At 36.7% G+C, this 24,705-nt stretch overlaps 1 protein-coding gene and 2 non-coding genes across 4 annotated transcripts; all 3 read right to left on the bottom strand.

The window, feature by feature from the left end:
• Nucleotides 1-2,616: 2,616 nt before the first annotated feature.
• ATPOT1B (Nucleic acid-binding, OB-fold-like protein) lies at nt 2,617-20,555 on the bottom strand. 2 transcript variants are annotated; one of them, XM_022050850.2, is made up of 11 exons: nt 20,337-20,555; nt 17,094-17,230; nt 15,474-15,663; nt 15,025-15,089; nt 14,646-14,734; nt 11,421-11,702; nt 11,232-11,308; nt 11,013-11,077; nt 3,564-3,716; nt 3,165-3,410; nt 2,617-2,849 (listed from the first exon to the last, which is right to left on the bottom strand). In XM_022050850.2, the coding sequence occupies exons 1-10, from the start codon at nt 20,455-20,457 to the stop codon at nt 3,195-3,197; spliced, it is 1,395 nt and encodes a 464-aa protein (XP_021906542.1). In that variant the 5' UTR covers nt 20,458-20,555; the 3' UTR covers nt 2,617-2,849; nt 3,165-3,194. The 2 variants fall into 2 exon arrangements, with proteins under 2 accessions (XP_021906542.1, XP_021906541.1); XM_022050849.2 differs by lacking the exon at nt 2,617-2,849 and having other exon boundaries at nt 3,007-3,410.
• LOC148266093 (small nucleolar RNA snoR113) lies at nt 19,373-19,475 on the bottom strand. The gene has a single exon (XR_015820861.1). It is a non-coding gene; the product is annotated as a small nucleolar RNA snoR113 (small nucleolar RNA).
• LOC148266092 (small nucleolar RNA snoR113) lies at nt 19,947-20,049 on the bottom strand. Its single transcript, XR_015820860.1, has one exon. It is a non-coding gene; the product is annotated as a small nucleolar RNA snoR113 (small nucleolar RNA).
• Nucleotides 20,556-24,705: the final 4,150 nt, after the last annotated feature.

Below are 24,705 nucleotides of genomic sequence, written 5' to 3'. Positions count from 1 at the left end.
GTTCGTTGAGTATTTTTAAAAGAAAAATAAAAAACCGGAGATCAAAACATAATTTAAAAAAAATTTGCCACGTTAGACGTCCGAATCAGCAGCCCCGACCAAGCAGAACGCGCCAAGTGGCAAAGGCGCTGATAAAGGAGATCACGCGGGGGGAGCCATGTGGGCGATCTGTGTGTGCGCGATCGAACGACTGAGATCCGTTTCCGCGCACACAGACGGTCCAAAGTAAATCGCGCACGGACGACCAAGATTGAATTGCGATGAACGGCCTAGATTCATTTCCTATTTAATCGCGATCGAACGGTGCAGATCAAACACGATGAACAGTTTATATCAAAAGCGGATGAGTATAAATAATCTCATCCGCACACAAACCCTAATCGCCAGAACTGACCGCCACCCCAGAATTTTAAACACACTCATGGCCAAATCGAAGTGAAAGAACAGGCCAATTGGTCGGAAAACACCGATGAAGCCCGATGCCACCGTTGTGGAGAATTTCACAAACTGCCTCCGATGAGACCCTTCCTGATTCCCGTTTCGCGTAATTTTTCTACCATTGTGATCACCGTTTTTTTCTCTACAGATTGACCGAAGGGAAACACCTAACCGCAATGTGAGCTGGAGGAGCCGTCGCACCGAAGAGCCCCGCCACCGGTGAGTTTCAATTTTTTGTATTTTTTTTGCTCATCGAGGCCCTTTAGCGTGTGTGCTCGCAAGAATTGATACAAAATCGGCCGAATTCAGTCAAAAATGGCCAACCCGAGGCGGACCGCTGCTGGAGCACGACAGAGCCACCGCTGGCAGCAGTGTCGACGCCGGCTCCGTGCTGAATTTTCGAAATTGGCCGAACGGGCCCTGAGAATGATTTTGAGTTTATTTGAAACATTTGTAGATACTATAAGCACGTTTCAGTTTCCAGAGAAAAATTTAAGGAATCTAGGGACCGTCAGTAGGCGCAGTAAACTGTTTAGCTTTTCAGCATCAAATCGAGTAAGAACCTCTTACCCTATTCCTTATCATAAAATTAAAGTTTAAATAAATAATAATACGGTATTTTGTACAAATTAAATATATATGCATAATTAATTACGGATTGCTAATGGAGCCCGAATCAGACACTGTTCTCTATTGATTTATTTTACAGTTTAAAAGTATGACAGTATCTGATTTATTTATTTTATGGTTTAGATGCATGTATTACTGTCTTACCTGACCATTGTTTGATTTGGGATTTGAGACATGATTGCATTACCGGATGCATGTTTATTTGTTTATGTGATTATATTTGATTTGGTAATGGAAACTGAAGGAAAACAGAAAAGGGGTGTGATCAAATAAACAAATAGAATGGCAGCCTTACTAGATATCTTGAGAGATTGTAGACGGACTGGGTACATGGGGAACCCTACCGTGAACGTTGTTTCATACCGAATGGGGTATGGAGACGGTGTAATTTGGCACTCATACCGGACGGGGTATGGGGACGATCCACTTCACCTTCATACCGGACAGGTATTGAGGTTTAATGTCTTGATACTCATACCGGACGGGGTATGAGGACGACCATGTAATTGAGATTGTTAAAGAAAAGGGTTCACGTGTAGCGAGGACATCCCTATGAACCCCCATGGATACTAGTAGGTTTGTGAAATGAGAAACGGTTATGATTTGGTTTATTGTTAATGGATATGAATCTATGATATGTTATATGTTACTGATTGTTCATAAAGTTATGATCTGTATGGTATTATTGTTTCTGTAAATTGTTTTCTTAAATTCCACTATGGTAAGTGAACGGTAAATGATTTTATGATTGATAAACGAATTTTCTAAATTTAGTGCTCCATTAGTTGTTTTGATTTTATACCCACCTTTGCTTCTGTGCGGGTGATATAGTGTAATATTCTTATTGGGCTAATGTAGTTCATCCTTTATTTAACCATTTCAGATCAAGAGAACCTGATTTCAGAGCTCGATCCGCAAGAAGACTGCGAGTAGATGCTAAATACTTTCTATTTTCTATTACTTTTCTTATTTTTCGTGTTTCTTTTAGAGAATTCATTCCGTAATATTTGTTTAGTACTTTTAATTTATTGTGTAAGGGATGTAAACCTTAACCTTTTATTTCACTTCCGCACTTAAATTATTATATTTTTTTTTTGAATTTCCAAGACAGTTACATATTTGTCTGTGATTTATGTATACATTATATGAGCAAGTACATAAACCATTACTAAGTTAGAGTCAGAATTTCATTAAATATGTAGAGTTCACACTTTATAGATATATTATAAATTGCAATAACTATTTCATAATACTTGTTTTAGTAAAATCAAATACTTAACTCACTAGTGTGTTAGTGATATTATCTTTACAAAATTGAGTTAAGTTTTAATAAATTTATTATACTTACAGACGAAATGAACATTACGTGAAAATTATGAACATTATGTAAAAATTAAATTCTTTTAATTAGGATAAACACAACATTAAAAAAAAAAAAACAGTTGCTTTGACAAATAAATTTAGAAGCAGTTGGGATAAAGATGACTAAATTGATTTGTTTAATAAAAACTATCCTTCTTAAATGGGTGAAAGTACCTAAAAGAAAATCAGTCTATTTTCAGACATCAGCTTTTTGGATTTTAATGGCTGGATTTAAGCTTATAGAAATTGAACCTTCACTCTGACTTAAGAAATTTTTTTTTAACGAAACTAAGACAATCTTAATTATTTCATACCGACCAATATTTTATCAGGTTGTCTAGACCAGAACCAAGTAATCAAGCAGAGCCAGAAACAGAAAGAAAATGAGAGAGATACCAGATATGACTGAGTTCACAGATCTGCAAATAATATAATGGAAAATTCATCAATACATATCTATTCATCTAGAATATAATAATGGAAATATAAGTCAACTATATCTAAAAATGTCTCAAGCTCAAATATCTAACATTAGCTCATCAAAATCTATTTAATATTAGATAAACTATGTACATATAGTAATAAAACTAAGTGCATTAGTTAAGGGGTATATTTAATAACTTCAAGCTTACAATATTAACCATATATTACTAGTTTTTTAGTTGTAAGATCTGAACATTTAGATAACCTAACAGTTATAGCACTAGGGCGTACAACTAGTATTATAAACTTACAGTAACATTATGCGTTAGTCATTGAGTCAACTAGCTGACTATTTGGGTGCCAAATATTCTGTAGTTCCTGGTTTCCCATGGTTTCTGCTTATCAAGGTAGTAAGATTTAAGACAAATTTGCACCCATGGTGGATTTCTAGGAGCATTCTCACTTTCCTGTTGATTGTTACTCCCTGCTAATCCCAACAATTTGTCTCGCTTCTTCCTCAAGTCATCAACAGAGGGATAACCATCAAATAGCCTCTCCTACCAAAGATGCATGTCAAATTTAGAATCATGACCCAAGGAAATTAATAGAAAGAGAATCAAAAAGGAAGGACACGATGTCTTCGTAAAACTGTTGGAAAATGGACACCGCACTGACAAATTGAAAACAACAAATCTAGTAGCAGCTCTTACCCCATCTTCACCATACACATAAGCATGGATTCTGGCAGTTGGATCCTCTAGGGTAAACCTAATTCTGTAAATCCCACTGGGAGAACGGAAATCTTCTGCTCGCCATGGAAATGATGCCACAACCCGAGCCACACACTTAAATTTTGCTGTTACCTGTACAAAGCTCATCAATAAATCTACTCAGCTCAAAAACAAAAAGCATTTTAAGCACTTAAATCTTCTTTTAATGCCAGTTATTTTCTCATTGAACAGCATCCTAACAATCAAATTTTTTTTGTCTAGGGATGCAAGGCCCCACCCACTTTCTCATAAAAGAAATGCTTTTTTGTGTAATTGGTGACGCAAAACCACTTTTAATTGAAGGCTTTGCATGATTAATTACAAGGAGTTGGATACCTGGGCAACTTTCAGAATCATGAAAAAAAAAGAAACATGCAGGATGGCATATGAGTAATTAGTTTGAAAAAGAGAAAATCTACTGCAAGAAGAAGATACCAAACAAACAGCAGCTTAGATCCTGTGTATAAATCTTCATCGTAAATATGTGTCCGTACATGCTAAAAACCATAAAATCTACACACCTTAAAGTTTAAACCCTGTTTTCTAAAATGAAAAGAGAGAACCATATTTTTACTTAAACAATTAAAACCTTGAAATTTACAACCTGGAACAAACAGTTAAACCTTCAATTCACTTTAGGATTGTAACAATACTCGAGCAGCAAATTAGCTGGACCATGACCATTAAATTATTCTTATTCTCAACTACATTTTTTGAGCACCCTTGCCCCAATGGTCAATCAGAGAGGAAGATTTGATGAGAGATAAACTGCCACGTCCTGGCTTTTGATGTTCTAATAACTATCAAATTTCGAACCAATTTGGCAGCATGACCATATACCTAAACCTTTTTCTTTTCCTGAAGTGGAAAACTGTTGCCAGTTTTCTTCCCAAAACTAATGACAAATTGTTAAATGTCAATACCATATCATCCCAGAACAACCAGGCAAACTTTCAATCAGGGGCTGCAAAACAAGCAAGCAAAAATGATTGAACCTAAAGGACCCCTAACTAATCCCAGTCTCCTTTGTCAAAATTTCTAGGACATACTCCACTCTGACCATTGAAGAAATTTAAAATCCAGATTTATGTCAAGATTTACAGTATTAAAGGTAAATAAATAAATAAATTATCGAAAATATAGACCATTCATGCTATAACAGAAGTAGTAATTGTACAGGTACTGAAAAAATATTCAAGATGATTTTCTTACCTAAATTGGGATTAGGTTGTTGAGTCTGATGATAAAAAGTACAAGCGGTAAACACAAACTATATGGCAAATATAATAATAGATTAAATATAAGAGTATATTTATCCATTTACCAAATATAAGTTGTTCAATATAACATGCGTAGATGGCGAGTGATTGAATCTTGTCAAAGAAAAGCCCTTGGTGAAAATATCAATTAACTAATATTGACTGAGAACATATAGTACAACTAAATGTACTGCTTGTATTTTTCATCGAACAAAGTGCATATCCAATTCAATATGTTTGGAATTGATCAGGTTAGCAGCCATATGAGTAGTGGTAACATTATCATAAACTAAGATAGAAAGTTTTGATGAAGCAAAATGAAGCTCCCTAAGCATGTTATGGAACAAGGATATATTAGAAACTAGCCATTCTGCCTCATGCATTAGAATGAGAAACCATAGTCTGCTTCTTGGAACACCAAAAGATCAAATTGGTGCCAAGAAAAATGCAATACACTTTGGTGGATATTGGTGTCAACTCATTCTGCCTAGTTTGCATCCAGGCATCCTACTAAGTGTGTAAAGGAGTCAAAGATTGAAGCTCATAATATAGAGCATCCCACATCTAGCATAATAGTTTTTTGAAATAAAAGTATGAAGCTTGTATTGGTATAAGGTGCTAAGGGAGCACCACCCATGTACAAAATTTACAACTCAGTTAGTATATCTACAATGTCAACTAGATCATCAAGACAATCAAGTTTATGCCCCAACAAGTTAGAACCAAAGTAATGAAACCAGTTGTCCTTAACTTTGTTGAAATCAGACTCAATCCCATCAAAAGTCCTGTTGTTTCTTTCTTCCCAGATGACCCAAAAAATAGTAAGGGAAATGAGTCTAATAGATTTATTCTTGCTGCCTAAACCCTCCCAGGCCATCAGTTCAGTACAAACATTTTCTACTATTGCCCAAGAAACTCCCAACAGTCCAAGAATCATGTTTCAAAGATTGTGAGTAGTCGGGCATCGAAAAAGAAGATGATTGCAGGTTTCCAGGGCATTTTTACATAGGAAGCATCTGTTTGCAATAAAGTGACCTCTTTTCATCAAATTGTCCAAGGTGAGAATCCTCTTGTTGGCGGCCTCCCAAGTAAAAAAAGAAATCCTTAGGGTAGCACCAGAATTCCAGATGATCTTGGAGGGAAAGGTTATAGGAACATTCTAGTTGTGGCCATCCAGAAAGTAAGATAGTGATTTGACAGAGAAGTGGTCATTCTTCTTGAGGTTCCACAATAGTTTATCATCATTGTCATTAAGAAAAATACTGGCCAAGATGAGAAGTAACGATTTATACTGTTCTAATTCTCAATCGTCAAGGTTCCTCGCAACCGGGATATTCCAGGAAACATAGCCATCAAAACCAGCAGCTTCTCTAACAGTGGCAGATTTATTTATAGCCAAGGCGTAGATAAGAGGGAATCTGTCCATGAATTTCTCTGTACCGCACCAAGTATCTTCCCATAAACAAATTTTTGTCCCATTGCCGATAGACCATTTAGAGCGGCCCAAAACAGTACCATTCATGTTGATGATATTTCTCCACAAACTCAAACCATAATTCCTGATTAGTAAGATCATGGAGATTGTTGTTATATCACTTGCAATTGATAACCTTTTTCCATTACAGAAAAACTAGTAGTTGTGACACATGTTTTGATCCATTTTCTCCATTTGCTTTCAAAACCCATTCTCTGAAGCATGTAATCAAGAAATTGCCAGTTAACATGATCAAATGCTTTTTCCATATCTAATTTGCATAAGATACCTTCCTTATTGTGTCGGAAGATGTCGTCCACCACCTCATTAGCTATAAGAATGACATGCGTGTTGGCAATTACTGATGATGTGATGAAGCATCATGGACAACCTGTTAGCCAGTACCTTTAATAGCAATTTGTAAATGCAACCAATGAGATTTATAAGACAGTATTCGTTGATGTTCCTGACTTGAGCTTTCTTTGGAATCATCACTAGGAAGGTAGAGTTGAGAGATCGGACAAAAGAACCATGAGAGTGAAAGTCACTGAAAAACTCAAGAATGTCCAGTTTGATTACCTCCCAAAAGGTTTAAAGAAATCTGAAGTTCCGGTCCCGGAGCTTTATCCCCCTCACAGTTCTTTAGGCAGGACCAAATTTTCTCCTCGGTGAAATCCTCTTTAAGTTGAGATTTTTGGGCTTCAGTAAGGCTGTTGAAGGAAAGGTTGTCAAGTTTAGGTCTCAAGTCAAAATCTTCCGCAAATAGCTTCTGGAAGTAGTCTTTAGTCCCCTCTCTCAAAGCCTCATTACTTTGAAACAGTTGCGTTGCATGACCAGTTCTTCAATAAAATTCACTCTCCTTCTGTGATTAGCTAACAAATAGAAATACGTGGAGTTTTTATTTCCATCTTAAAGCCATTTTTTTCTTGCTTTTTGCTTCCAGAATATGGCATCCATATGCAATTTTTTGGCTAGGTCAGCTTTCAGGGAACATTTTCTTTCTCTACCCGTGTCAATAAGATTACCACATTCTTCTTCTCCGTCCAGGATATCAATTTCAGAAATCAAATCAGTAATACTCTCTTCTTCTTTCCGACCAGTTTCCTTAACCCACTTTTTAATTTCCTGCTTTATGACCTTGAGCTTGGTAGCAATTCTGAAGCTCATAGTCCCCTCGGTGAAAGTATTAGTCCAGGTGTCAGTGACAAGTTTTTTGAAACTGTCAAGACTCAACCATTTGTTGTCCAGGCGGAAGGAACAAGGCCCCATTTAATTCTATCCATAGAAAGAGAGATGGGAAGTGATCAGAGGTAGCTCTAGAAAGGACATTTTGACTTACACCAGATAACTCCAAGAGCAACTCTGATGAGATAAGAAATCTGTCTATTCTTGAGAATGAATGATGGCTCCTTTGGTTGCTCCAGGTCCACCTCCCCCCTTTTAAGGGTAGGTCATTAAGATCAAGCTTGTCAATTAAGACCCTGAACTCATCAATGTCGTTGATTGAAGAACTACTACCTGATCTTTCATAAGATTTAAGAACCATGTTGAAGTTCCCACAAACAATACCCTTCTCTCCCCAGCTATTTCTGACACGGATTAACTCCTCTTCAAGTAGAGAACGCTCTGCCGGATTGCCTCTACAATACACTCTAGAGAAGTACCAAGAATCATTGTTGTTGTTAGAAAAAAGACAAGAGATTGAAGTTTCACCTGAGATGACATCCAGACGCTGTGCTTTGTCTTTTCTCCACATAATCAGAATGCCTCCAGCAGCGCCTTTAGCAGGTAGAAATTTCCAATCAACATCAACCATTCTCCAAATACTGCCAATCCTTTTATCGGTGATGATTTCCATTTTAATCTCTTGAAGACAAATAATAGTTGGCTTCCATCTACTGAGACAGCACCATATGATGTGCCTTTTCTTATGGTCATTAAGACCTCTGACATTCTGTGATATAATTTTGTCAATTATTTAATCTAAGTAAGTTGAACACCTGTTTCTTTAGATTTCTTACTTTGACCCTCGTAATTGATAGAAGACTGAAGGTGCTTTAGTTCTCTGGACCCATTTTCTTTATGCTTTTTCTTATCATCCTGAAGCAACAAAGGCTTACTTCTGCAAGTACCAAGCTTCCTTTCCAACTCCAAGAATAGGGTTTTAGCTTCCATTTCACACCCAAAGGAGGAAGCCCCAAGAAATTTGCTGATACAGAAAATGTTTTGAGTGATCCAGTCAGAGAAAATTTGATGATCGTATCTGTTCTTATCTTTCAGAAGTGTCTAAAAACTTAATGACTTCAGTCAAAACTCTGTCGTTGCTTGTGACTTCGACCTCCACAAGGGTGTACTCATGTGCAGATTGATGCACCACCATTGCGAAATCCAGACCAGAAAGTTTCTCTTCTTCCATGCACATGGATGGGCTGCAAGGTAAAACGGGTTCAGCACCCCAGGAATTTAAACAGAGGACATCAGCAGCCATGTCACGATAAGGTTTAGGGTTAGGGGGCTGTTTAGGAGAGAGCGAAATCTCATCGAGTAAAGTGGCCTCTTGCTGCTCCGAATTAGTAGAGGACGGGATTGGGTTCTGGCTCGGGTTCGGGTGAGGATCTTTTACCTTTTCTCTCCACGTCCATTTCACCTTTTGATTCACCCAAGTCGGGCTGGCTTTCTTTTTAGGCGTTCGACTTGGACCAGCCTGATTAGTCCATTTTTCTTTTTCCATCCAAGTGTACCTAGGCTTATGAAGTTGAGCAGATTTCGCATGGGCTGAAGTTGTGTAGGCCTTTTGCAATTTCCCGCTTGAGCCTGTCTTTTTTTAATTTCAAAAGCCGGGTTGTTGGCTTTCCGGGTCAGGTCAGGTACATTCTTCCTTGCCCGCTTAGGGCTAACGATAGCTGAGCCCAACACCTCCGCATATGACTTTATCTCTGTGATCGGAATATTGAAGTGGTAAATTTGTTTACAATTCAGGTAGTTAAAATATAAATGAGAGGATTCAATTTGGTTCTGATTAGAGAGTGTGGCTGAGACGACGCATTCTTGGTTCCTCATAAAAAGATTTTTTAGAGGCGTATCAGTGAGCTCAAATATGGCCTTTATAGTGCACCACCAACCACCCACTTCAAACCCATCTAGGATAAAAATTCTTTTGACAAATTGATCTCTTTCCTCTTATAAGACAAGATTTCTACCCCTTCTATTCCATACTAATGCAAGAGACGCCGATGGTGAAGCTTGATGTTTCTGCCCCATGCCACTCTGCCTTTATTCCAATAAAAGTCCTTTAGGCAATCAACGATCCATTCCACCTCGGTCTTGTTAAGAGTGATAGATATACGGTTTCCTCTACTATTTTCGTAAATTCTTAGCCATCAGGTTTCTTTCCATCACAAACAAAGTCAAAGGTTTTCCTCCCAATTTGAACAAAGCGTTTGACGTTTTCTGGAAGCATTTTAGGAGGAGCTGTGGTTTTCAGTCGGTTGTAGCACAAGGCCCTCGAGAGTGGGATGATGGAGCTTGTGTGATGAAAGTAGAAGGGAGAGTTGGAGAAGAATGAGGGAGCTGAGAAGAGTGAGGAAGATGAGTAGAGAGATTACTAGAGAGAGAGTTTTTAGAGAGAGAGAGTAACGCTCAAGATCAAGGCAACCCTTTATCAAATCCACATCTAGCATAATATACGTTTTATATCTTGGAAATAGCCCCCCTGAGATTCATGCATGTGTTGGTAAGCTTGATTATTAGCAAAGGAAATCCCGGGGCAAGTCAGGGTAAGATATCGCTGATCCAAAAATATTGCAATATGAAGTAACACCCGAAGCAAAAAACTAAAGTCTTTACCAATCTAACTACAAGATAGTACAAGTGTGGTTAGTGGCTAACAATCCTCCATAATATGTTGATGCAATAAATCCATAGTATACTTGGTCAAGAAAGAGACCCTCTTTATTAGGAGAAACTTGGATACCCAAAAAAAAATAATAGAGAATACTCGAATCAGCAGTTAAATAATACCATTAACATATAACAGGATTATAACCAATATAAGAACCATGTTTGTAGATAAACATCAACATGTCCGTTCGACTTAAAATGAATCCTTGACTAGAAAGAAAAGATGTGAAACGTTGAAACCAAGAACGGAAAGACCAAATAATTAGTAAAATCAAGTTGCTTGCTAACATAATTCTTAATGTCGGAACCTCCAAAGAAAGATAAAAAGCACGGAAAAATTGAAAGAAGAAGAAGAGGAGTCGGCTCTAGTAGAGTAAGAAGAGCATATGCTGAGGGAAGACAAAAAGATTTTGAAGAAGAAAATGATATTTTTTTGTTGATGATCGGCTCTGATACCATGAACAGGTATGAAAGAAATATTTACGGTGATTTTATTAATAACCACATGGGATTAGGTTATAGAGTGCTAATAATACAAAAGTACAAGAGTAGTAATAAAGAAAAATTGTATGACAAATTTAATAGCATGTTCTATATAAGTATCTATTTGTCTCTTTAGTAACAGTAATAGTAATAGTAATAATAAATTGTTCTTAAAACTTATCTAAAAGGAATAGAATTTGGATTTTCATAGCCCATGTACTGCTTAAAAAAATGTTCTCCATGTACAATAAAAGAAGCTCAACAACACAGTACCTCTGAATAAGTGAGAACATCCATTAACGTGAGGAATGGTGCATGATCAGCATCAGCATCAACATCTGTCAGCAAAAGGACGTCAACAGAACAACCTCATCATGGAAGTTTCAAAAAAAAAAAAAGGTGGTGTTGTCCAAATAAAATTTCATCTAGTGTCAAGTAAGAAAATCTAAACAGAAAGTATTAAGTAACCAATTGCAAATCCATAATTAAAACCTGTGAGTCGTGAATGCCAAGGGAAGCACCAGTAGGGCAACCGCCCCCATTGTAATGACAATCGCTCATTATATTTGCTGATTTTGAAAGGAAAAAAATGATAAAAGATAAAAAAATCTGCTGAAAACATAAAATAAATGGATATAATGAATATGTTCATCAACTAATCTATCAATAGAAAGGACAAACCTTTCAAGACTTAATATGAGATCATCTTCTTTCGGTATATATTGAAGCTTCGTATCGGATTTCAAGACACCAAACCATAATCCAGCATTTACTTCACAGCGTAAATCCAAAAGTTTTACCCATTCACCAATTTTTAGTGAGTGCAGAACATACTTTTCCATGGCTTTGTCTAGGACCACTCGAAAGACAGTTCCAACAGTAGGAAACATGCACAGTATGCTTCTTGACAGAGGAAAGGGCTCCAACTGTAGAGCAAGCTGATTATCTCTTTCTTCCTCTAGCCTGTTGTCCACAGTCAACAATGCTTACTAATTTTAGAGGACATAAATCTAAAGGACTAAAACCAAATACGCAAACAACTTATAGAGCTATTCAACTCCAACCCAACTTATAAAATCGGGTGCCACATAGTTTTGCAAGTTCTATAGATAAAGAGAGCTTGTATAACCTTGATATCATGAAATATCCTTGAAAAATAAGGATTACCAGTAACACTCAGATTTCTTCCCTTTGAGTTTGAAATTACAGCAGTCACATTTTTGCTCCTTGGCCATCAAATTGATCCCCCATTTCTTACACTTTTTCATTCAACATACCTTCCTGACTCATCTTATGGTCAAATTTGCACAACAAAGGAGAGAAATTTTTTTTTTCTCAAACCAGCTAGACAAAATTATCAGTACATTGCCAAGCTATTGACAAGGCTCTAGTTCACAAAAAGAAGGTGGTATAGAAAGTAAGAGAGATGCAAGATCAAAAAGCATTGAAGAATATTGTTCCATAAATATATACAAAAACCAAAGAGCATTTGAAGTAAGAGAGACGCAAGATCAAAAAGCATTGAAGAATATTGTTCCATAAATATATACAAAAACCAAAGAGCATTTGAAGACACTTACAGAAACTAAGAAGATAGCCCTTACCCATCAAAGAGGCTAGAAACCACATATAGAAGTTCTTGATGCTAATATTAATTGGGTCCACAGGCAAAATTAAGAAGATATCACTAAGCATAAGTAATTGGTCGACTGGTGAAATTAAGAAGATATCTCCAAGCATAGGCTGAATAAATGGACATGAAAGAAAGGCGATTTAACAATATTTAGGAATTAATTTGAGAATTGATAGTTGCTTACTGAATCATGTAACAACATGCTTTTGCATTTAAATGGTATAGAAGTCCTTTCAGTAAGACTTGTATAAGTAATGGATGGGGCAACTTCACATGTAAGCTAACAATAGAGATAACGTTATAGTTTTCTACAAGGTAACACCAACTCCCAAGCAGTTTATACGATCCAAGTAACTATTAGCCGCAACTAACTAAAGGTTTCCACCAAAAACTAGAAAAGATATATGCTCACATGCAGATATGCACACAAATATAGTACATATTCAAATCTCAGACAGCTACAACTCTAGGGAACAAGAAACTTATTCAAGTATTTTCAAAATTGAGTTGGTGAAGCAGCAAATAATATCAAATAAATTCAGAACTACATCAGCCAGAATGCATTAGTGAGCATAACAACATAATTAGACAGCACTGTCAAAAATGGCATACCTTATCATCAAAGAAAACAGCAGTCAGGACCTTGACTCGTAAGGGATTCAAATCAGTGTCGCAGGCTCTAGGGTTAGTTAAGGACATAATATAATGAGACTGGAGAGACGAAGAATATATAGAATAGAATATAAACAGAGAGAAGAACTTTCAGAGTCCAAAATAGTGATAGTTCTGATTACTCATTCTGGTAATTTTGGTATAATATCTGTACTGCTCCCAATCATTGGGTACAGCAGTCAAATAACAACCTAATGGTACAAAAAGACAGCTGATAACCCAGCCCATATTTCCTACAATATTCTAGTACAATGCACTTTTCTATATTGCCAAACAGTAAAAAGAAAAAAAAAAAGAAAAAAGGAAAAAATGGTGGGAAATTGCCAACATCTATTTGTTATGGTGTTTGTGTTTCAACTTGTATCTTAGTGGTATTTATGTCATGGAAATTAAATGTAAAATAATTAAGTAATTAGTAAATAGGTGTATTTCCAGTGCTATGTGTTTTGTTTTTTGTGTTTGTGTTGCATTTGTGTGTGTTTAGAAGAAACCAACAATGAGTGAAACAGATGGGTGGTTATGCTGATTCTGGAAGTAACTTCCAGAATAACTCCCCTTCCTTCATTCGTGTAAAAACATATGCTGCCTCTTTTAACAGCTTATGTATGGAAAGTTATATCCAAGTATTGAGTACTTTCTTGGTGAAAACATCATAGGATTTTCTTTTAACCAGCTTTTAAAACCAGATTAAAGATAGGTAAGGGAAGAAAAACTCAAAAACATCAAAAAATCCTATCTCTTTCTATGTTCATAGACCCATAACCAGATCTATCAGTAAGGACAATAACAATTTGGGATCAGCTGGGGGTGGTCCATGGTGCTCTTTTGGCGCTTCAACATAGCTTCAATATATTGATACTGCAATTAAGCTTGTTCAGAGGCTATGTTGATCTTTTGGGGTTTGTAAAACTTGATCATAGGCCTTAACTCTTTACTTAACTCACTAACAAAGCTAGATATGAAGTAAGCTTCATTTAGACGAGGATTGGTCCTCAGCATCACCTACTTCAATTCTTCAGACCTCTCTGGGAACTCCATAATAATTCCTTATTGTTTAAACTTGTTAAACTCCTCTACCACATCAATTACTGTCAATCTCCAAAACACTAACATTGCTCTTTTTCAAAAACCATACACTCCATGTCTCCATTTTAAGCTTGCTATCATTGATACAATAGTTAAATTGCTCCCAACCGTCGGGTATAGTGGTCAAAAGACAACCTAATGGTACAAAATGCCAGCTGGCATCTCAGATAACATTTCCCAGCATATTGTAGTACCACGTCATTGTTCATAACAGCCAGGGAAAAAAGTTAGAAATGGTAGGAGACTCCAAGCAGCTATTCTCCCACACAGTGTCGTTTAGGATGTAACAAAACCTCTTTCCATAATACATAAATGAGAGATCATAAGCTTGTTTAAGCTGAGAAAGATCTACCACACATAAACAATTTGTTTTTTGAACCAAAGAAGAGAACCAAAATATATTCACAAGCCAAAAAGGAGTACTGGTCACTTTAACAAGACTAACAAAGGGTTAGCAACAACTAGTCTGCATCATAAAATTTGAGCTATATCATCAGTAGTTGATATAAACTCACTTCTTATGAATACTGGCCGGTGGAGTATCAGTTCCATCCCAAACATATAGCATCAACTCATCTTTATTGATTTCACTGGTGTGGAGAATCTTCATGGGGAAAACCATTAAAAAATAATAGATTAGTGCTTCAACCAATCCAAAATTAGTAATTTTTAGTAGAATCAGAAAATAATACTAATGAAACAAAGAAACAAAGCACTTCGAAGATCCTCGAGAAGATCAAGTATTCAAGGCAAACATGCTTCTAACTTGATCAGAAAGAAATGATAAATACATCCGCATAAATGATATAGTCTCCTCAAGAAAAATAAGTATTTTAAAGAAAATATTGAAAAAACACTCAGATCCAAATAGAAACCAATATATGATCGAACTACCTTGCAAGCTAAATTAACACGTGCACCTTCCTTGATCTCTCTCAAGAAGGAGAAGTTATCTGACCCTAAAATCAACATAAATAAATATTTAAACTATTATACTTCGCAAGTCAAATTGTCCAATATGCACAACATGTACAATAGGTTTTAGGAAAAAAGTACAACTGCAATATGAACAAAATATACAACAGAGCCTATCTAGAAAAATTGCCCTTCACATAACATCAATGACAATAAAGTATAAAGATTCCTGAGGAAGTGAATTCTCAAAGTGCCAGATTTTGTAATATCCTTTGGATAAGGTTTTAACTTGTAACATCAAAAATACCTTCTAACAGAAAATTAGGAAAAGAAAAACATTTATCCTCAAAGTTCCAATTTAGTCCTCTATTTATAGAGAACAACGGATAGAAGTAAGAAATGAATCTACAGCTTATTCTGGAGTTTACCTTCCTCAAATTTAAAATCAACCAACCATCTTCTCAAACCAGCTATAAACTCCTTGTCTTGTTCTCTCTGGCAAAATCTTGAAGAATATTGGTAGGGAACGAAATCTTCATCATCTTTCCCCTTGTATAGGGCAAAGGAAGAGAACTTTTTATTGAAAACAGCATATATTTCCTGCTTGAATGTTTTCATCTGCATAAACAAAATTTAGCTTAAGCAGATGTGATCAAAACATATTTTAATACAACTTGCTCCACCACAGCTAACACTCCAGGCAATATTGCTTTTTTTTTACAAGTGCAGTTACAATAAGAAAATTCTTCCGAAACTTATCCTAATTTCAACAAACATTCATGAAAAAAGATCTTCTCAATCTTATCTCCACATTTTTCTCAATAATAATCTTTGATCATGGAGTCTCTACCACTTGGTGAGCATAAGATCTTCTCAATCTTATGTCCACATTTTTCTCAATAATAATCTTTGATCATGGAGTCTCTACCTAGTTTCAGACTTGGCAGTTCAAGTTGTTGGAATTATTAGATATCTTACCCTGGCTTTACGGATTAAAACATCAGGGTTTTTCATTAGAGTTCAGATGAATCTATGTTTTAGTTTTGTACGTATTTATCCAAGAGATAGTGATTCCATGTTACCTTGAGAATCTGCAATTTGATGCTTCCCTGAACCTGGAAATCCTTATTGTACAGGAAGTTTCAAAACCAAACATCTTTCTTTCGTGGTAGAAAGATGCACTTCCTATGCTAGTTTAATAACTGCTACAGAAAATACTTGCTTCTAGATTCAAACAGACAGCAACTTACTAAGCACAACATGGCCTCAGAATGGAATAATGGGGAAGATATTTGCAATTTCCAAGGCTGCTTAGTAATGATAAAGATCTTCTTACTATGGATGTGCAAGGCTATACCTCACGTTCAAAAGCCTCTCGACATGCAAAGGCTAACATGAAAAATAATTAAAAAAAAAAAAAGAACAACAGAAGCAATATAAACATAGAAACAAGAAATATCACATCCAGCCCTCAGTAATAATTGCTAGAGCTAGGCCAGAATTTTTAAGAAAAGGTTCCCAACTCAACACCTGGTACCTCATCGTGTTTAATGTGGATGGTTGCCAATTGCAAAATATTAATCTGCGACAATCTTCCTAAAAGTTCACATGTGGAAATATCTTATACAAGAGACAGTTACACCACAAGGGAACAGCAAACAAACTTCACTTGATTGCCACCTTTTTTTTCCTTCTTTGCAGTACAAATTACTCACACAAGCCCCGTTAAACTATAAGCAAATTACAATCTACTTCATTATAATGGTTAAACACATTCTAATAGGCCAGACGTTGGCCCAGACGTTCGTTTCATCTTCAAGCATAGAAAACACAAGAAACATCAACAAGGTCAAATGGTTCACACAGTTGACCATAAGGAAACATGAAAATGTTACATATGCTCAATATTTTCAATAAGTTGCTTCAACCAGAACTCAAGTAGAGAGTTAACTCGTTGCAAGTGTTTCGCCTATCAGAAGCCAAAGAACCATGAGGCAGAAATATACTGGAAAAGGAGTAATTTAAAGAAAGCTGTAATCAGGTTATACCATGACACGTGAAAGCTGAATTATGTCCCCAGCTAATCCAACATGAGGTAGCATTTCCATGGTTGGAGCAAAAACATTAACCCAAATCCCAGCTTTTGGATGAGATTCATCAACTATTTTTAGCTTACAAAAGCAATCTGCAAACAAATAATAAATGCTTGCTAAGCAACACATACACAACGGAAAAAAATAAAATGTTTAACCACACTCCTTCCACAATGACAGTTAAGGATCAATTAAATTATGCATACACAAAAATGGAAAACTAGAAAAAAAAACTCAGGTATTCATTGAATAAATAAAAGCTAACATATAAAATCCACCGTGTAGAAATGAAAAAGCTTAGATATTTACTGAAAAAATTAAATCTAAAAGATAATATCCACAGTGTATGCATATCATCCACGTATACTTCTTCACTGCCATAAAAGCAAAATATTGGTGAGGAGGAGAAATAATTGATTTAAAGTCCCCTATTAAGTCACACATATTGCAGTTAATAAAATTCTAAATAATGCACAATGCCCTCTAAACCAATTTGGCAGGTGCCCATACTTGCAGGTTTTTGGATTCTTTGGCTTGCTCAATCGTACAATTTTTTATGATTGTTTCTCGTCATTTCAGGAGATGTGGGAGAGATTGACTTTTCCGGCCACTTTTACGGGCTAAAGCGGGAACTATTCTAACCATACTCTTGCTAAGCTCCATTAGTATTGAGAGGCAATCGTTCATCCTCCCACAGGATGACCGTTTTCATTGTCTTTGTTGTTTCTTCTAGTGATACAGTGTGAGGAATATGTCTTATCCTCCATGTTTGTATTTGTCTCTCTTTTTTCGTAATAATTCTTCTTTTTCTATCAAAGAAAAGAACAATGCCCCCCAAGCATACAGACAATTAAAGATCTTTAATCCACTGGAAGTGCACCTCCAGCACGGTTAACATCCAATTAACTCCGGTTCAGAGCCTTTCACTTATTAATGCTTGCCATGATCCATGAGGAAAATCATCAAATTTTGATACATGTGCATGATAATGGCATGGGTAGATGCTACCATTACCTTAAATGCATTGTCTCCTAAAGAAATGGACAATGGTTTCTTGTGGATCTTACACTCCAATTCATCCAACTTAAAACAGAATATGCTTTCTTTTCTCCATATGCAGTTCTATGTCAAACCAAGCAGCATATGGAAAATATAAAGAAGACCTGCTACAAGAACACTACTAACAAAAGGAAAAGTTTGAGAAAGGGGAGAGTGCATAAAGAGACCACATAGATTTTAAATATTGCATTACTCCATCCAGAAAAGGAATAACATGGACATGAAAGCGTCCGGGAAAATATCAAGTCTTCGAGGATATGTACCAATTCACGATGCACTTAGTCAATTTCTTTTATTTTTCCATCAAAAAGTTAAGTTTCAACTTCTACCAACGATGATAATTTTTTTTTTTGAAATAAAAGTCAATTCTACCAATGATGATAATAAATGGAGATTATATGTCAAGCAGAAGAAACACACGAATTTTCATCCAAATTAATACTGCATAAGGCAAGCAAGGGATACAAAACATAAACCACAATCTGAACACCCCCTTAAAGAAATATACCACAAGATTCTTGATTTCTTGTATCTAATTTCTTTAAGACTCTCATATTTCAAAAGAAAAATTCTTAAAGATTCTCTACCAATTACCACATATGGATTCCAAAAAACTGACACAAAATTTTTTATCTTATCCATTAAACTTGAAAATTCATCCTTAGCCATTTGTTTGACTCTGGAAGAAACTTAAACAAGAATATAAACTAAAGGGCAGAAAGAGTTTAAACAGACTTTTTTTTGGGGGGGAAAAGCAAGTTTTTGCAAGGCTAACGATACAAAGAGGTTAGAATTCATTAGGTGGATTACATTTAACAGTCTCCCGGCCCATTCTTGGTTAACTTTATTAGTTACCCCAATGCCTATTTTGGCCATGAACACATGATATGCACAAGAAAATGAGTTGAAATCAAAAGGCTGATTAAATTTCAGTCAACAAATAATATTCAAGTGACAGAACAAACGATTGGGTTACAAGTGATCTCATTAAAGGACATAATTTTAAACACTACTTGGTTGAAAACCATGAACAATAGTCAAGTGAATCTTATCAAATTAAAAGCCAAATATTTTTTCAGGAAACGGAGACTAAGTGAAGAGACTATTAAAAGAGGATGCAAAAGATATATTGTTAGCAATTCTTCTAAGTTTTAAGAGATATAAGTGAATATCAACCGGCTCAGAACAAACACCTTACTTGCAACTTACATCATTCTACTACCAACCAGCTGGTGGGTGGAAGCAGCCGTAAGCCCGGCCTTTTTATCATCACTGCCGGTGAAAGCATTTTGTACACCATAAGTACCACAGAAAATAACTTAGAAATTAATGGACCGAGAAATTACATTAAACAAGACAAATTAGTATCATTTACTCATCCCATGAAAACGTAATGGCCCACCAAAAACTAGCAATTACAGGACTCCAATGCCTATTTTGGCCCATGAGGTCATTATATGCACGAGAAAATGAGTTAAATCAGAAGCCTGATTAAATTCAGTTAACAAATAATAGTCAAGTGACAGAACAAAAGATTGGGTTACAAGTGATCCCATTAAAGGACATATAATTTTAAACACTAATTGGGTGAAAACCGGGGACAATAGTCAAGCAAAACTTATCAAATTAAAGCCAAATATTTTCCCAGGAAAAGAAGACCAAGTGAAGAGATTATTTAAAGATGCTGCAAAAGATATATCTTCTAGGAATTCTTCTAAGTTTTTTTAAAGATATTTAAGTGAGTATCGACCGGCTCAGAGCAGACACCTTACTTGCAACTTACATCATTCTACTACCAACCAGCTGGTATGCGGGAGCAGCCGTAAGCCCGGCCTTTTTATCATCATCGCCGGTGAAAGTATTTCGTAACACCATAAGTACCACGGAAAATAACTTAGAAAATTAATGAACCGAGAAATTACATTAAACAAGACAAGTTGGTATCATTTAGTCATTTGGTCCACCAGAAACTAGCAATTATAGGACTCTTGAGATTCAATAAAATGCCATCAGTTATTGGTGCAGCGCTTCAGGAAAATGGTCCTTATACAAGTGAAAAATCAGATTATTCAAGGTGGAGACACGAGAAATCCACTTCTACTTCTAAAAACTTTGGAGCGTAGGAATCTAGGGTTTTACCAGTGCCGCTGGTCTTCTTAGGGAAACCGAACTCGACAACGACACCGATCAGATTAACTTTCTGGTTGATAGCAGTAGTAGCGTCTCTTATCTTCATAAACACATAGTCATCTCTCTCCATCTCTGTCAGTGACAGTCTAGGTTTTTACATAAACAGACGAGCTGCAAGAAAGGATTCAAATGAAGAAAGAGCAATGGGAGTTTAGGAGGGAAAATGCGGCTTCTAGCGCGTGAGGACATATTGCTTGATATATATTATATATTTTATTTTTATTTATTTTTTATTTCAAAAAAGAAAGAGGATATATTTTATATATATATATATATTGAGCAAGAATTGACTTATAATTTAATTTTTTATATAGTTTTTAATTTAATTAATTATTCAAATTTATTTTTTGATATATTCTTTAAATTGTTGAAGAATGATATATAACCATTTTAAGATTTTCTCACTAAGAAAATGAATAAAACTATATATTTAAAATAAATTAAAAAAATAATAGATCAAATTATAACAAAAATATTAATATTTAAGTTGAAAAAATTTAAAATTTACAAATTAATTTAACAGAATGGTTTTTTAAAATTAAAAATCAAAATTTCTATTTCATAGTATGCAATTTATTTTAGTTATTATTATTATTATTATTATTTTCACAATATAACTATAGTAATATTGACCCTAAATTTATGCACATATACAGAGAGATAACAATATGAAATTAAGAATTTATTATTTTAATTATCATCAACTGTAACACCCAACCTTTTTTTTTTCTTTTTATTAATTATTATTGTATGAAAATAATTATTATTTATGTAATTTTATATTGAATTTAATTTAGTTTAATTTATCTTAATGGAAATAATAATAATAATAATAATAAGGAGTAAAAAATTATTTAGGGATTTAATTGAAAATAATTCTGGAAAAAATGGGTGAAAATTTGGGTTCTGATAGTATTTTTGAAAGAAAAATCGGAAACCGGGAGTCAAAACGTAATTTATAAAAATTATGTCACGTCAGCTGTCCGGTCAGCAACCCCGGCCAACCAAGACGCTGACGCGGGAGGCCACACGGGAGGGAGCCAAGTGGGCGATCCGTGTGCGCCTGATTGAACGGCTGAGATCCATTCTCGTGCGCACGAACAGCCCAGACAAAAAATGCGCACAGACGGCCCAAATTGCACCGCGCACAGACAGTTCAGATTGAATCGCGTACGGACGGTACAGATTAAATCACGATGAACGGCCTAGATTCATTCTATATTTAATCGCGATCGGACGGTACAGATTAAAAGTAATGGACGGCTCATATCAAAAGCGAATGGGTATAAATAACCTCATCCGCACTCAAACCCTAACCCTAGCCGCCGGGGAGCCGACTGCTGCCATCGGCCGTCGTACCGGAGCAATTTATGACCGCCAAACGAGGTAAAAAATTCTACTTTTTGCTCAGAATTTGATTCTAAACTCACCTATGGCTAAATTGGAGCGAAAGCACTGGCTAATTGGTCGAAAAACGCCGTCGCGAGGTGTCTCAATTTTTGTCTCCGATTAGACCCTTTCCGATTCCTGTTCGATGTGATTTTTCCACCGTTGTGATCACCGTTTCCTCCTCTACAGGTTGACTGGAGCAAAACACCCAACCACGACGTGAGCCAGATGAGCCGCCACACCGGAGAGCCCCTCCACTAGTAAGTTTCGGTTTTTCGTATTTTTTCGACCCACCGAGAGCCCTAAGTGTGTTTTCTCACAGGAACCGATGCAAGTTTGGCTGAATTCGGCCGAAAACAGCCAACCCGAGGCGGATCACCTCTGTGAGCGGCGACGCCGTCGCCGGAGCACGGTGGAGCCGCCGTGTCGGAATTCTAATATTGGCCGAGTAGGCCCTAGGTCTTATTTTTGGGTTATTTAGGACATGTGTAGGTACTGTAAGCGCATTTCAGTTTCCGATAAAAAATTTAAGGAACCCAGGGACCGCCCGTAGGCGCAATGAAAATCTAGTTTTTGGTGTCAAATCAAGTAAAGACCTATCACCCTATTACCTATCATGGAATTAAAGTTTGAATAAGTGATAATACTGTATTTTATCAAATTAAATAGATATGCATAATTAATTACGGTTGCTAATAAAGCCCGAACCGGATATTATTCTTTGTCAATTCCTGTTTGATTTATTTTATAGTTTAAATATACTATGGTATCTGGTTTATCTATTTTATAATTTTAAATGCATGTATCATTGCTTACTTCACAACTGTTTAATTTTGGAAATCTAATATATGCTTCCTTTGTCGGATGCACGTTACTTGTTTATATATTCATGTTTGAGTTAGTAGCGAAGACTAAGGACAAATAAGAATAAGATGTAATTTAATAAATGGATAAGATGACAGCCTCACTAGATATCCAGGGAGATGGTGGACGGACCGGATTCATAAAGAACCCTACCGTAAACGTTGTCTCATACCGGATGGGGTATTGAGACTTTATTGTTTTAGCGCTCATACTGGACGAGGTATAGGAACCGCCCGCTTCACCCTCATATCGGACGAGGTATTGAGATTTATTGTTTTAGCGTTCATGCCGGACGAGGTATGGGGATGACCCTATAATTAAGTCTTTTAAGGAGAATTGTTCACGTGTAGTGAAAACCCCAATGGATCCCCATGGATACTAATAGGTTGATAAAAAGGGGCAATTGTTGTTTGATGATTTGAATATAAAAGTATGATATGTGCTATGTTACAGATTATATATGAATTCATGATATTTACAATGTTATTGTTTCCATAGGTTGTTTTTATAAATCTCACTGGGTAAGTGAACGGTAAATGGTTTGATTATTGATAAATGAATTTGTTTAAATCTACTGCTCAATTGGTTGTTTTAATTTTATACCAACATTTACTTATGTGACGGTGATTAGTGTGATGTTCTTTACTGGGTTAGTGTACCTCATTCATTATCTAACCATTTCAGATTATGAGGACCTAGTTTCCGAGCTTGATCCACAAGAAGACGGCGAATAGATGTTAGATACTGTAACACCCAGAATAATTTTTTCTATTTTTTTTAATTTAATTTAATTTAAATTAATTTTTGTGAATATAAAAATATTAATAATGATAAAATTGGGTAAAAATATTATTTGGATTTAATTGAAATTGATTTTGAAAAAAAACGGTGAAAATTTGGATTATGGGGGTATTTTTGAAAAGAAATTAAAAAACCGGGGGTCAAAACACAATTTAAAAAAATTGTGCCCCGTCAGCGCCACGTCAGCAGCCACGTTAGCGGTCTAGTCAGCAGCCCTAGCCAACCAGGACCTGGCGCGTAGCAAGGCCACGTCGACCCGGGAACGGGCCACGTGGGCGATCCGCGTGCGTGCGATCGAACGTCCCAGATGCGTCCCCGCGCGCACGGACGGTCCAGATCAAGTGTGCGCATGGACGGCCCAGATGCACGCGCACGGACGGCCCAGATTCAATCAAGTACGGACGGTCCAGATTTAATCGCGATGGACAGCCCAGATTTAATCCAAATTAAATCGCGATCGAATGGCCCAGATTAAACCAAGATGGACGGCTGTGATTAAAAGGCAAAGGGTATAAATAAACCCCCCACACCTGACCACAAAAACCCTAGCCGCCAGCCCTCGCTGGAGAAGACGAACCAGACGCCGGAGGAGCCGGCCGCCGCCACCCGCCGCCGCACCGGGGAGTTTTTCGACCGCCGATCGAGGTAAATTTCATACCTCCGGGTCGTTTTTCAATGTTGAGTTCCCCTGTGGCCAAATCGAAGCCAAACGGCCGTAAAACACGACCGAAACCCAGCGGTGCTGCCGCGCCCCTCCTCAGTTTTTGCCTCTGATGAGGCCATTCCCGGCCTCCGTTTGATACAATTTTTATATCACCGTGATCACCATTCTTTTCTCTACAGGTTGATCGGAGCCAAATCACCAAAACACGAACCTCGCCGGAGAGCCGCCGCACCCGAGAGCACCGCCGCCGGTAAGCTTCGATTTTTTCGCCTCCCGATGGCCCTAGGGTTGTTTTATCGCAGGGACCGATGTAAGTGTGGCCGAATTAGGCCGAAAACGGCCAACCCGAGGTGAATCACCGCCGCAAGCGGCAGAGCCGCCGTGCCAGAATTGCGATATTGGCCAAAAAGGGGCCTCGGGTTTAATTTGGGATTCTTTAGGACACGTGCAGGTACCGGTTGCGTGTTTCAGTTTTTCGAAAAAAAATTCAGGAAATTTAGGGATAACCCGCAGGCGCTCGGAAAAGCCTATTTCGAGTCCCGAAAATAAGTAAGAATTCTTCACCCTATTTTCTATCACGGTATTAAAGTTCAATAAATG

Source organism: Carica papaya, chromosome 5 (assembly GCF_054855325.1).
Source record: "Carica papaya isolate Zhongbai chromosome 5, ASM5485532v1, whole genome shotgun sequence".
NCBI lineage: Eukaryota > Viridiplantae > Streptophyta > Magnoliopsida > Brassicales > Caricaceae > Carica > Carica papaya.
This window is presented reverse-complemented; position numbering and strand designations above follow the sequence as displayed.

What these genes read in the sequence shown, in the direction of transcription:
- ATPOT1B (XM_022050850.2), bottom strand. Translation starts at nt 20,457, where the DNA reads ATGGAGAGAGATGACTATGTGTTTATGAAGATAAGAGACGCTACTACT. An exon ending in TGATTTTAAATTTGAGGAAG is followed by an intron (nt 15,090 to 15,473) that starts GTAAACTCCAGA and finishes TGTTGATTTTAG; the next exon opens with GGTCAGATAACTTCTCCTTC. An exon ending in ATGTTCTCACTTATTCAGAG is followed by an intron (nt 3,717 to 11,012) that starts GTACTGTGTTGT and finishes AGCTTTGTACAG; the next exon opens with GTAACAGCAAAATTTAAGTG.